Source organism: Dendrobates tinctorius, unplaced genomic scaffold, assembly GCF_039654945.1.
Source record: "Dendrobates tinctorius isolate UK_male_01 unplaced genomic scaffold, ASM3965494v1 ptg000158l, whole genome shotgun sequence".
In the NCBI taxonomy this organism is placed as follows: Eukaryota; Metazoa; Chordata; class Amphibia; order Anura; family Dendrobatidae; genus Dendrobates; species Dendrobates tinctorius.
Window position 1 is genome coordinate 3277368 of NW_027361825.1, and position 14979 is coordinate 3292346.

The following is a 14979-nucleotide window of genomic DNA, read 5'->3' on the forward strand; positions in this document are numbered from 1 at the left end:
TTCAGCCCCTTTAACTTAATACTTTGTTGCACCACCTTTTGCTGTGATTACAGATGCAAGTCGCTAGGGGTATGTCTTTCAGTTTTATACAATCGAGAGACTAAAATTCTTGCCCATTCTTCCTTGGCAAACAGCTCGAGCTCAGTGAGATTTGATGGAGATCGTTTGTGAACAGCAGTTTTCAGCTCTTTCCACAGATTCTCGATTGGATTCAGGTCTGGACTTTGACTTGGCCATTCTAACACCTTGATACGTTTATTTGTGAACTATTCCATTGTAGATTTTGCTTTATGTTTGGGATCATTGTCTTGTTGGAAGACAAATCTCCGTCCCAGTCTCAGGTTTTTTGCAGACTCCAACAGGTTTTCTTCAAGAATGATCCTGTATTTAGCTCCATCCATCTTCCCATCAATTTTAACCATCTTTCCTGTCCCTGCTGAAGAAAAGCAGACCCAAACCATGATGCTGCCACCACTATGTTTGACAGTGGAGATGGTGTGTTCAGGGTGATGAGCTGTGTTGCCTTTACGCCAAACATATCATTTGGCATTGTTGCCAAAAAGTTCGATTTGTCATCTGACCAGAGCACCTTCTTCTACATGTTTGGTGTGTCTCCCAGGTGGCTTGTTGCAAACTTTAAACTATACTTTTTATGGATATCTTTGAGAAATGGCTTTCTACTTGCCACTCTTCCATAAAAGCCAGATTTGTGCAGTGTACGACTGATTGTTGTCCTATGGACAGACTGGCCCACCTCAGCTGTAGATCTCTGCAGTTCATCCAGAGTGATCATGGGCCTCTTGGCTGCATCTCTGATCAGTCTTCTCCTTGTTTGAGATGAAAGTTTAGAGGGATGGCTGGGTCTTGGTAGATTTGCGGTGGTATGATACTCCTTCCATTTCAATATGATCGCTTGCACAGTGCTCCTTGGGATGTTTAAAGTTTTGGAAATCATTTTGTACCCAAAACCGGCTTTAAACTTCTCCACAACAGTATCACGGACCTGCCTGTTGTGTTCCTTGGTCTTCATGATGCTCTCTGTGCTTCAAACAGAACCCTGAGACTATCACAGAGCAGGTGCATTTATACGAAGACTCGTTTACACACAGGTGGATTATATTTATCATCATTAGTCATTTAGGACAACACTGGATCATTCAGAGATCCACAATGAACTTCTGGAGTGAGTTTGCTGCACTTAAAGTAAAGGGGCCGAATAATATTGCACGCCCCACTTTTCAGTTTTTGAATTTCCACAAAAATTTAAAATAACCAATAAATTTCATTCAACTTCACAATTGTGTTCCACTTGTTGTTGATTCTTCACCAAAAATTTACATTTGGTATCTTTATATTTGAAGCATGATATGTGGGAAAAGGTTGAAAAGTTACAGGGGGCCAAATATGTTCGCAAGGCACTGTATATAGCTAATGAAGGAAGAAGCCAGCTCACCAGTAACCAGAAGCAGTATCACGGAGCTCCGTACAGACCAACGTCAGGAAATCAGAGGAAAAGAAGTTTGGCTCCAGCTGCATGAAATTCTTCTTCATTGAATGAAGTTAAAATTAACACATCGTTAGACTCTCCATATAACCACACCAGAGCAGGACAAGATGAGGCTACGCGTTTCGACCTACATGGTCTTTGTCAAAGCCATACTCAAAATCCACCATGGGTTGGATATATACATACATGACTAACCAATAAAATTACTTGCAGAAATCACATGACATCTCAGACAGGTCCTTTGTATGAACAAAGCGTAACATATAACAATGCTTCTGACAATACAAATGTCAAAAACATTAACAGTAGTGCAACATTAAATCATGTCTTTTATTTAAGCCACTTGGATATCTAGTGTTTAGATGGTAAATCCAAAATGCTTCTCGGGTGAGAAGACATCATCTGACGTATCCCCCCCCCCCCCCCCCCCCCCCGAGATGACAGGTTTACACGCTCAATCCCCTGTACTTTAAAGTGTAACGTGCTTCTGGCATGACAATCAATAAAATGCTTTGAAGCTGCTGAAATATTTCTTTCAAAATTATTTATGTTAACTATGTCATGCAAGTGCTCCCTAATTTGTATTTTTAATTGTCTGGAGGTGCACCCGACATTAGATAAAATGCACTAATCACAATTAATTTTGTACACTATATTGTTTGAATTACAATTAATGTAGTTTTTGATTTTAAAAGTTAGAGTGTGATCACTATTGCTGAACTCCTTAGATACCTGCGCGTGCTTGTACGTTTTACAAATATTAGCACCGCATTTGTAAAAGCCTTTAGTGGTGAAGAATTTCATGCAGCTGGAGCCAAACTTCTTTTCCTCTGATTTCCTGACGTTGGTCTGTACGGAGCTCCGTGATACTGCTTCTGGTTACTGGTGAGCTGGCTTCTTCCTTCATTAGCTATATACAGTGCCTTGCGAACATATTTGGCCCCCTGTAACTTTTCAACCTTTTCCCACATATCATGCTTCAAATATAAAGATACCAAATGTAAATTTTTGGTGAAGAATCAACAACAAGTGGAACACAATTGTGAAGTTGAATGAAATTTATTGGTTATTTTAAATTTTTGTGGAAATTCAAAAACTGAAAAGTGGGGCGTGCAATATTATTCGGCCCCTTTACTTTAAGTGCAGCAAACTCACTCCAGAAGTTCATTGTGGATCTCTGAATGATCCAGTGTTGTCCTAAATGACTAATGATGATAAATATAATCCACCTGTGTGTAAACGAGTCTTCGTATAAATGCACCTGCTCTGTGATAGATGGTGGATTTTGAGTATGGCTTTGACAAAGACCATGTAGGTCGAAACGCGTAGCCTCATCTTGTCCTGCTCTGGTGTGGTTATATGGAGAGTCTAATTTTAACTTTATTCAATAAAGAAGAATTTCATGCAGCTGGAGCCAAACTTCTTTTCCACTGTATATAGCTGTCTCATTGTCTCCTATGTGATGTATACACAGCAGTCAGTGTCTCCTATGTGATGTTAATATAAATGAAAAGTTAAACCCACTAGGTGCATGAACATAGCTATTAGAAACAGAAAGGAATAATTTTGCTTAAAGGGAATCTGTCACCTTTTTGTTCCCCTATTAGCTGCCGGCATAGACATCGGGGGCTTACCTACAGCATTCTGTAATGCTGTAGATAAGCCTCCGATGTAACCTGAAAGAGAAGAAAAACACGTTATATTATACTCACGGAGGTGGGCGGTCCGGTCCGGCGCCTCCCTTCTTCATGCGATGACGTCCTCTTCTCCCGTCCTGAAATGGCTCCGGCACAGGCGCATTGCTCTGCCCTGTTGAGGGCAGAGCAGAATTCTGCAATGCGCCTGCGTCGGAGCCATTACAGGGCGGGAGAAGAGGACGTCATCGCATGAAGAAGGGAGGCGCCGGATGGGACGGCGACACCCATCGGACAGGACCGCCCACCTCGGTGAGTATAATATAACGTGTTTTTCTTCTCTTTCAGGTTACATCGGAGGCTTATCTACAGCATTACAGAATGCTGTAGATAAGCCCCCGATGTTTATGCCGGCAGGTGAAAGGCCAAAAAAGGGTGACAGATTCCCTTTAAATGGCAAAAAGCAACTCCAATTATAGTCAAATTACAAAATTGAGAATAAAACAGAGCTCTATGCTTAAATATAATAATTTATTGACATGTATAGTATAAATTATGTAAAAAAATTCATAAAGACAGAAAGACAGTACTTGCGTTTTCAGTATGTGGTTTCCTAAGGAGTCTTTACATCTTTTCTGTCCCCGTATTCTGTTGACCATAGTACATACAGTTAGGTCCATATATATTTGGACAGAGACAACATTTTTCTAACTTTGGTTCTAGACATTGCCACAATAAATTTTAAACAAAACAATTCAGATGCAGTTGAAGTTCAGACTATCAGCTTTCATGTGAGGGTATCCACATTAAAATTGGATGAAGGGTTTAGGAGTTTCAGGTCCTTAGCATGTGCCACCCTGTTTTTAAAGGGACCAAAAGTAATTGGACAGATTCAATAATTGTAAATAAAATGACTGCCTGAAATCTTGAACTCATGGACATCACCAGACGCTGTGTTTCCTCCTTTTTGATGCTCTGCCAGGCCTTCACTGCGGTGGTTTTCAGTTGCTGTTTGTTTGTGGGCCTTTCTGTCTGAAGTTTAGTCTTGAACAAGTAAAATGCATGCTCAATTGGGTTGAGATCAGGTGACTGACTTGGCCATTCAAGAATATTCCACTTCTTTGCTTTAATAAACTTCTGGGTTGCTTTGGCTTTATGTTTTGGGTCATTGTCCATCTGTAGTATGAAACGACGACCAATCAGTTTGGCTGCATTTGGCTGAGCACACAGTATGGCTCTGAATACCTCAGAATTCATTCGGCTGCTTCTGTCCTGTGTCACATCATCAATAAACACTAGTGACCCAGTGCCACTGGCAGCCATGCATGCCCAAGCCATCACACTGCCTCCGCCGTGTTTTACAGATGATGTGGTATGCTTTGGATCATGAGCTGTACCATGTCTTCGCCATACTTTTCTCTTTCCATCATTCTGGTAGAGGTTGATCTTGGTTTCATCTGTCCAAAGAATGTTCTTCCAGAACTGTGCTGGCTTTTTTAGATGTTTTTTAGCAAAGTCCAGTCTAGCCTTTTTATTCTTGATTCTTATGAGTGGCTTGCACCATGCAGTGAACCCTCTGTATTTACTTTCATGCAGTCTTCTCTTTATGGTAGATTTGGATATTGATACGCCTACCTCCTGGAGAGTGTTGTTCACTTGGTTGGCTGTTGTGAAGGGGTTTCTTTTCACCCTAGGGACTATTCTGCGATCATCCACCACTGTTGTCTTCCGTGGGCGCCCAGGTCTTTTTGTATTGATGAGTTCACCAGTGCTTTCTTTCTTTCTTTCTCAGGATGTACAAAACTGTAGATTTTCCCACTCCTAATGCTGTAGCAATTTCTCGGATGGGTTTTTTCTGTTTTTGCAACTTAAGGATGGCTTGTTTCACCTGCATAGAGAGCTCTTTTGAACGCATGTTTCCTTCACAGCAAAACCTTCCAAATGCAAGCACCACACCTCAAATCAACTCCAGGCCTTTTATCTGCTTCATTGAGAATGACATAACGAAGGGATTGCCCACACCTGTCTATGAAATAGCCTTGGAGTCAATTGTCCAATTACTTTTGGTCCCTTTAAAAACAGGGTGGCACATGTTAAGGAGCTGAAGCTCCTAAACCCTTCATCCAATTTTAATGTGGATACCCTCAAATGAAAGCTGAAAGTCTGAACTTCAACTGCATCTGAATTGTTTTGTTTAAAATTCACTGTGGTAATGTCTAGAACCAAAATTAGAAAAATGTTGTCTCTGTCCAAATATATATGGACCTAACTGTATTGTTTGATGCGGACATTTGCTCCTTTATTTTTCTGTTCCCATATTTTCTTTCTGATAGACGTCTACGCATTTGGTGTTGGAGAAGGCACAGATAAGACAGAACTAAATGAACTGGCCTCGCAGAAAGAGAATGAAAGACACGTTTTTATCTTGGACACTCCAGATGACATGAAGACTACGTTCCAAAAAATTACACGTATAGTGCCGCAAATCTCATCTGTCTCTCACGCTGTCTCTTTTTCCACTTCTGTATAGTACAAAATCTGTGCGTAATTTTGATCACAAACGTTAGTTGCCACCAGACAGGTGGAGCGCCGCTTGTCTCCTGATCTTTATCAGCAGAAAAAATACCAAATTTATAATAGATCAGTCAATCAAAATTGTGAAAAAGCTAAGGCGGAGGTTATATATAGGCTTGCCTCCCTCCATTCAGGGTCTGTTACAGAGGGCTGTCTGTTAGGGCCCGTGACTTGCAAATAGTGAAGCTGTCTGTGAGTGACAGGAGAGAACGTCTCCTTTGCAATGGGAGGTTTAATAAGGGGAAGTTTACCGCACCCTGAGGTCAGACCTGGAGTCCAGTGAGCGAGTAGCGGTGACGTAACTTTGGTGTTGAGTATAGTAAGAACTCGGCCATTGGTGATATGTCTTGACTAAACATCTTGAGCCTCTAGGTTTTCTCAGGGGAGGAACTAGAGAAGCCTACCTGTGAGCAAGTTTGTAGATTCGTCACTTTAGAATGGGGTGAAGACCTCAAGAGTGAAGGGTTCCTTGGCGACATGAGCCGGAAAAGTCTCAGTGTGAAAGTGAGAGGGGCATGGACTAAAAGAACAATGCTAGCCGATGAGAATAACCAACCATGGCAGTTGGGTCAGAAAGGCCACGTGCTGGGGGTCCAAGAGTGAGGCTGGACGAAAAATCATTTGAGGCTTAGTGAAGTTTATGGGGTGTCTAAGAGAGACTTCAACTGGGACGTTTGTGTAATTTTGGCAAGAATTATACCTCTAAAAGTAGAAAGTTTAGAAAAGTATAAAGAAAAAAATACAGTCTCCGGTACTATGCTCAACTGCGCTGCGCAGAGAGGTGAACCAGGGCTGTCCGGTAAAACCTGCTGAGGTTGGTCTACCACACAAGTTTGGAGCATCTTATCTCTTTCTTAGATGTATTCATCTTTTGCACGACTTCCACCAATTGATCATAAATATATATTTTTCCCTGACAGATATCAGGGACTACGGCGAAATGTGCGGCCTCAATGACGAGACGGATGAATCTGACAAAAGCTTGATTTATCCCTGGAACGTGAAGATCGGAGTGAGTGGAATAGAAAATTAGCCCAATTTATCATTTACATTTATTTTCTTTTTTGTCTCGGGGTATTCGTTGGCGTTTTTAGTAGTAAATTCTTCAAAATTGCACACGCGGGTTCATTAATATTGCACATAATCAGATATAATCCATATTTGTTGTCTTTTACCTTCCTTTGGGTTTTTATTAGAGCAAAAAGTTACGCGCTAATCTAATGTTTGGGTAAAAGTTTTGGTCCTACAGTATAATAAAATCATTCTGGGGAGGAAACCGGAAAACATTTGTTTCAAAATGTTGCGATTTTTTAAAAAAGTGACAAATAAATGAATCGTCCCATTGGTCACAAAAACAAAAATAGAAAAAAAACAGAAGTAAAAAAGTAAAAAATAGACATCAAAAGAGATGCTGCTTAAAAGAAGAATTTAACGAAAAAAAAAAAAACAACCTTAAAGGGGTTGTCCAGTGATAAGTTATTGTTCGTGGGGGTTTCACCGCTCGGTCATACTGCGTATGTTTGACCACTGCTCAATTAATTCCCCATGTAGTTGTCGATCACTGAGCTCGGCTTTTTCTTCAGCCCCATGGAGAATGAACGGAGCAGCAGTCGGGCATCCGAAATGCAGCTCCATTTTATAACGGGGACAAAATTACTTCGATTCAGTGATCGGTGCAGATCCCAGCGGTCGGACCCCCGGCGATAAGGAGAGAGTCAAGCATGGCAGGGTATTTAGCAGCCAATGACTCGAACTTTAAGGGGTTTTTCAGTGGCTAATGAAATGGGTTCGCAATCCGAGACTCATTCTGTCAGGAGCTCTGTCCCTACTTATGTGGCGCTTCAGTAAAAATCAGAACTCGGCTGTAATAACTATTCTCTATCCTAGTTTGGAAAAAAAAGCCCGTGCTTTGGCTCTCTTATCTCCGGCAGATGGGTCCTTTCTGCAGCACATTGCTTCACAGACCTCCAAAACATTGACGGCTACACATTCGACATTGGTAAGCCAATTAGTTCCTATATTTGCAATGCCTCAGTAGTGCAGCCTAAGGTTCTGGGCCTGTAACGTTAAGCGATCATATCACAGCATAGAAGTAAGGTAAAACCTTTTTTATACCTTTAATGCTCAGAACAAGAATGACATTCGCCCTCCTCCCATAAACCTAAATGTGGCCATACACTTCCCAAGAGCAGTCAGGGCCAGATTCGGGTTTATCCAGGCCCTTGGGCTGCATCGTCCCAGGATGTCCGTCTGCCGCCTTTCTCGCCTTCCCAGAGCTATAACTTAATGTTCTTACTTTTTTTTTGCAGTTTTGCCATTATTATTAGAGGGGGGCATCAATTCTGCCATTTCAATTTTTTTGTTTCGCCGTTCACTGCATGGGATAAATATCCTAACAATTACATGATGCATCAATACCAAATATGTAACAAAAAACAAACTTTTTTTCTATTAATTATATTTTGAGGACACGATATTATGATGATGTCATCGGTAGACATTTTTGCAGGCAGTGGGGCTGATGGGCATTGGAAGAGGACACTACCTCCCTTTTCAAACTTTTTAAGCTCCTCTGTCTCTAATGACAGCAGCATTTGAGGGGTTAAGCTGTTGTGATTGATGTACTGCAGATGTGGACCCCTCAAGAGTCTTGGTCCTTGAAATTGCCTGACATTTTTGAGCGTTCTGAAGTTGTCACCCCTATGTTAGCTCAGTGCCTCTCGCGCTGCAGAATGGACACCGCACCGCCGCCATCTGCATCTGTCCATCTCACACAATAGAATGGCATAGGAGGCCTGGTCCTGACCTTTCATGATACACTCCATGCCTCTGCGTCATAATCTATACCGATACGCAATGCTGACGTATGGGAGGCCCTTCTGGTTTTCAGACTAGAAGGGCCATAATTTGCTCTGGTTGAATTAATTTCCCCCTTAAGATCTTCCAAACAATATGGAATTGTGCATGGTTACTTCTTCCTTTCTTCTGTAGGCACTTGACTTGAGGGTCCACGGCATATAATCCATGTAATCTCATGTCTTCTAGGTGGCAAAACTTATAAATCAGAAAGTATTACAATTCACGACTGCTACAAGCTGAGCCGTAAATCGGGGAGAGGGATACCTCAAGATTTCGACTATGATGTGGCTCTTGTAAAACTAAGCACAAAAGTGAAATTCTCTATAAGCGCCAGGTAGGACACTGTTCAGAAGTGTCTACCTGAAGCCACCACCAGGGGGAGCTCACTGCATAGATTTTCAAAGCTCCGATGAAGATCAATAATTGTTGTATAAATCATTAAGTAGTGCGCTCCCCCTAGTGGTTGCTGCAGGCAGCCAGAATTAACCCTATAAGGGTTATTCACATCTTCATAAAATGGGTATTGTTTGATAGTCCATCGCTGCTAGACAGAAGAACATGCACATTGTTCACAAGCTCTTTTCTACTGAGTTTGTAAGTGCTGTTCTGTAGCTGGGCAGGATCATCTGGAGGGTGCCGTACCAGAGCTTCAGGGTAGTATTTACAAGCTAGACAGCAGTGGTGGTCAGTTTCCTAGGCAACCAGCTGTAAACGAAAGAAAAAAAGTGTCAATATCTCAAGAACGGCTGCAAATTTTAATAAGCAGTAAATTGCAAACGTGCTTGTAGTGTGATGAAGTGATGAAGTCGGCATTGTGTAAACAGCTGGTCCTCATCAGCCCCGACTTCAAGAAGACCATCATAGAAACAGATGCCTCAGAGGTAGACTTAGGAGCGGTGCTCTCACAAGAGGTGAACGGGGATGAGCATCCAGTCACCTACTTGAACAGGAAACTGACCCTGGCAAACAACAATTATAGCATAGTGGAGAAGGAGTGCTTGGTGATTAAGTGGGTCTTGGAGTCCCTACGCTACTATTTGCTCAGATGTCAGTTTCATTTAGTAACGACCATTCACTCCTCGTCTGGATGAGAAACGCAAAGGAAAGGAATGCTCGGGTCTCCAGATGGTTCCTGTCCCTACAAAACTTCAGTTTTTCAGTGGAACATCATGCGGGAAAATCACAGTGGAATGCAGATGCCCTGTCATGGGCCCCCTGTATGGTGACAAATGTTCAACCCCATCAGTTTGAACGGGGTGGGTATGTGAGGCAGTGACCGTTGTTATATGCGAGGGTCGTTATGTGTCCCCCAGGATGCGTATAGAAGCGCATTGAGGTCGCAGGAGTGCATTGCAGTCACAGGCATAGCTGTGATTGCAATGCAAAATAAAAGTGTTGGTCTTGGGCAAGCTATTTGTCCAAGGCAGATTTAAGAAAACCTGCCATGGGCTTTTATTTTTGAAGTGGACTACAGGATGGTAGTGGGGCGGTCCGCTTCCTTCCCGGCCAGGTCTTCCAAGTGGCCTGTGGTCACAGGTTCCTTGTAAAACTCCTGCAGCAGACGGTTTGGTGTGTCAGTTTTTGGTTTGCAAGCGTGCAGAGCAGGAGGCTCTGCAGAGCTCAGCCTGTGGGAGGTAACATGAAGCCAAGCGGAGCCAAAAGGCCTGGCACCCCTCAGCGTAGCACAGTGGTGTAGTCGCCCACGGCAACCAGTCTCGGATGTGGACTGTCTTGTTTCCCGGCTGCGATCCAGAGGATACCGTGTGCTGTTTATTTCTGCAAGTTTGGACATTAAATACATTTTGCTTTGAACTTTGCTTGGTCACTGCCTGTCTGTCACACAGCACCAACCACAATGCTCTAGAGTAGTTACAATCTCTAGCCAATGATATACATCTGTGAAAATAAAATTTGGACCTTAAAACAGAACTGTAGATGTCAATGCAAAAAAGGTTTTGTAAATTTGGCAGAAGAGGGGCCCATTTTAATTTTTCTGATTCCAGCTATTATTACGGGTCCCCCTGGGGTTGGCACCATTACACATTGAACACGGGCCTTAATCAACCTGACAACCTCTTTATCTTTGTGTTACAGGCCCATCTGCCTCCCCTGCACGGAGCCCGCCAACAGGGCCATGAAAAAGGCGAGAGATGCAACCTGCAACGAGCACCGTAATGTCTCATCCATGTGTCTTGTCCAATGCACATTCACACCAGCTACCGTAGTTAAAGGGAAGCTCCAAGTATGGCCATACTGGTTGTCATGCCATCTAAGTATTCTCCTGCAAGATAGGTCATATGTAGGTCAACATGGCAACCAGAAGGAAGTCGCTATTGCTTCCATTGTTAGAGGCCTTCAGCTTTCTTTGAAGCCTGTTAATGGGTCATTATTACCAATAGTGACGATTAATGGGGGTCTGACTATTAGGACCTACACAGATCTTAAAACTGAAAGGGCATCTTCTTCTTTGAGGGTATAACCCCCAATAACCATGAAGAGATGACATTTTCCTACCACCACTTTTTATAACCCTGGCACTGAAACCACAAATAAAAATGGAGATTCTGTCAGCCATGAACCCGTTAGGCCTAAATTATCCAGCACAGACTAGTTGCTAGGGGCGTTTTGCCTAACAACCCCCATGATAATGTCCAAGATTGTTAAGTGGCGTATGCCTAGAAACCAGACAAAAACTGCGTAGGTACTGTGCTGCCGAGAGGTGGGAAGTGCGACTCAGCAGCACTCATCCTCCATCTTGGAGTACTATATTTATAGGGTCTTTGTATGATACCTGCTTGGTAATGGCATCTGTATCGTGACAGGTGACTTCCTACAGAAAGGCAGTGATGTGCCTGCTGAATTTCTGTCCAGAGAAGGACAAAAAAAAGAGCTGAAAAAGATGGAAGTCTTTATAAAGTACGACAATCTGGTAAGTCTGAATCTCAATATAAGGAGAAAGCAGCTGAATGTTTTCTTAAAGGGGGAATCGGGAATGACATCTCATCCATCAATCAGCTGACCGCTGCAGCCAATCATTTGCCCTAGTGGTCACATGCTTATTATTGACAAGAAACCTCCCACTTCATTTTTCGAAACAAGCTTCTGCAGTAGCTGGACTGACATTGTAATGACTGTATTCTATTTTATTGTCCAGAGAGAAGCCTGCGTATCGGCCATTAAAGGCTTGGAGACATATAAAAACATCACACCTGATGATATGGTGTCTCCGCGCCACCTCTGTGTACAGGGAGATATGTCTTGTAAGGGTAAGTGTCTCCTCCAGCAAAACCAAAAGGGTCTGATTCATCATTTTCTTTTTTAAGTCAGGTTTTTTTTTACTGTGGGATGCGATATTCTCGGACATTTTTTGATCCAAATTCACCAATATTGTGCTAGTCTGTTCATTAATTGTGTGCAAAAGCAAAGATTTTCTTTCTATCTTCAATCTGCTTTGTGGTAGTTCACCTGACGTGGCGGTATACGGAGGTAGAGAAATAGGAACACCGTCTCTTTAAATCCTGGGTTGGTTTATTATTATGCAGCATAAACCAACACGAGGGAAACAAAAACTCAGCCTTTCCAGCTAAAACAGGAAAACAACAAAGAAAAACAAAAACGCTACAACACAGTCCATACGTTGTGGGTGGCACCCCGCTCTGGAGCAAGACAGGATCAGTCTGTCCTCTAGAAGACACAAAACCACTCGAGACTCCTCTCTCCAGTCTTGATGAACCCAGACTGCCTGTAGAGCCCATTTATTTAAACTCCAGACCATGTGACTCTTTCCATCATGTGACTGACCACATGACCATGACATCACACAGGTCCTGGCAGCTCTGCAAGTGGAGATAAAGTGGACCTCCTCCCACCCGCTCTATGAAGGTCAACATGAAAACAGCCCATTATGCAACTTTAACTTACCCCTCACAACACGTAGTGTGCTGGAGGAAAATGCTCTGGTTTCATATCAGAGATGCCATTAAGCGCAGTGACACACATCTCCCCTCTATTACCTTACCAGTGTCTTTGTCACAGCTTTATGACCTTTAATGCAAAAAAATTTGGACTCTTGGCTCAATTGTCACAAAGAATGTGCCACAGTGTAAAGGCGTACAAAAAAAATGACTTAAGGAGTGAGGGACTGAACGACATTTGCAACAATTTTTGCGACTTTTCGAGAAATCGCAAATTTGAAAATCAGGCAGAAACAGCCAACAAAAAAACAAACAAAGTAAAAAACCCCAGACGATTACATAGAAAAGTGACTTTACAAATGGCGCAAGTGAAAAAAATGAGAAAAAAAAAAAAAAAACTGCACAGCGCAAAAGACTTAAAAAAAAAAGTCAGAAATGCAATAATGAATCGAGCCAATGTCTTGGGACTCCTCAAGCATCAGATGTAATAATTTTTTTTTTTTTTTTTGGGGGGGGGGGGGGGAGGTTGTTCCAAGGCAACAATTGTTCAAGTTTCCCTGCAGCACTTCCACAGGAAAAATGAGGAATTACACTGCACTCACAGTGCAATGCACGTCGGGTCCTCCAGAGCAAAAAGTCCTTTTTGTAATCCCTCGCTGGTCCCAACATATTCACCCTTGTAGCCACACCTGCCTTTGTAAACTCATAATTCTCCAATTGGGCATTTAACCCCTTTATTGTTCTCCTTTTCCCAGCTATTTCTATATGACCAATCCCATTTTTCTCTTACAGGAGAATCCGGAGGATCTCTTTTTGTGAACCCGAATAAGAGATTCTTTCAGGTGAGACTGAAAGCAATATGTAAGATAATCTGCCAGGAGCTGAAACCTCCATACATCAGAGTCTGTATATTAAGTCATTATACCGCTATACTGTAACCTGAGGGCACAAACAGGACCGTGCCTCATTGCCCATTAGGCCATCATAAACCATGATATAAAGACAATACAATGAGCTGGGCTTCATAGATCGTCAGATTCACAGTAATCTGCACTGCTCTAGTATTGCAATTTTTTAAAAAAGAGGGGATCAAGTCCCCTTAAGGGGACTAATTAAAAGTGTAAAAAATATATACAACCCCTGGCAAAAATTATGTAAATCACCTACCTTGGTGGATGTTCATTCAGTTATTAAATTTAGTAGAAAAAAAAACAGATCACAGACATGGCACAAAACTATAGTCATTTCAAATGTCAACTTTCTGGCTTTAAGAAACACTAAAACAAATCAAGAACAAAAAATGTGGTAGTCAGTAATGGTTACTTTTTTTAAACCAAGCATAAGGGAAAAAATTATGAAGTCACTCAATTCTGAGGGAAAAAATTATGCAATCACCCTGTAAATTTTCATTCCCAAAACTAACACATGCATCACATTACGGTACATCTGCTCGTTAGTCTGCATCTAAAAAGGAGTGATCACATAGCAATAGAAATATGGAAGAAAAGACGATCCACATGGTCACCTGCAACACATGCTACATGTTTACGGATCTTCCGGCCCAAAAACTCAACTTTACCTGTCAGAAGTGCAAACTTGTTGCCCTCTTAGAGGAGCAGGGACTGGAAGAAAGAATAGCAACATTGAAGGTAATTAAAGAACATGAGGACTTCTTGGATGAAGCAGAAGCAACTATTCAGGATACGGAAAGTGAGAAAAGCTTCAGAGCACATACAGAGGCTGAAAAGTGGAGCCATGTGACGAAAAGAAGCAAACGGATCAAGTGGTCATCACCACCCACACAGCTTAGCAACCAATATGAAGCCCTCATGCTGGAGAACGAAAATGGCACAGCTCAGGATGATCCCGTATCTACAAGAGAAGACACACTATCAACAAAAGAAGTTACTCTGTCAACAAAAGCGGAAACAAATGACACTCAAAAACTCACGAGCAACAAGCCGTGCGTCCGGAAAGAAAAGAAGAGTGGTAGTTATGGGCGACTCACTACTAAGAGGCACGGAGGCAACTATCTGCAGGCCGGACATAACTGCACGAGAAGTATGCTGCCTCCCAGTAGCAAAACTCAAGGATGTGGCCAACAGAATAGCAACTATCCTCAAATCCAAGGACGACTACCCTTTCCTACTGATACATCTAGGCACAAACGACACGGCAAGAAATGACCTACTAACTATCTGCGAAGACTTTGAAATTCTGGGGAAGAAAATAAAGGAACGGAACGTACAGGTTGTTTTCTCATCAATCCTCCCAGTCGATGGCCATGGCATCAGAAGATGGAATAGGATACTAGAGGTGAACAACTGGCTACGACGGTGGTGCAGGCAGCAAAGATTTGGATTCTTGGACCACAGCGTGAATTACCTCTACGATGGACTTCTCGCAAGAGATGGGATACACCTCACTAAACCTGGGAAACACACATTGGCTAGAAGACTTTCCACACTCATCAGGAGGGCTTTAACCCCTT

The 14979-nt window shown here is 42.4% G+C and overlaps 1 protein-coding gene across 1 annotated transcript in view; it reads left to right on the forward strand.

Annotated features, from left to right (window-relative positions):
• Positions 1–14979, forward strand: part of LOC141051766 (complement C2-like) — a 75213-nt gene that overhangs the window by 45567 nt on the left and 14667 nt on the right. The window contains exons 10-17 of the mRNA XM_073548788.1: positions 5475–5612; positions 6636–6727; positions 7603–7714; positions 8761–8908; positions 10669–10745; positions 11397–11503; positions 11729–11840; positions 13281–13330. Coding sequence (XP_073404889.1) covers positions 5475–5612; positions 6636–6727; positions 7603–7714; positions 8761–8908; positions 10669–10745; positions 11397–11503; positions 11729–11840; positions 13281–13330 — 836 coding nt within the window. The remainder of the gene's footprint in view (positions 1–5474; positions 5613–6635; positions 6728–7602; positions 7715–8760; positions 8909–10668; positions 10746–11396; positions 11504–11728; positions 11841–13280; positions 13331–14979) is intronic.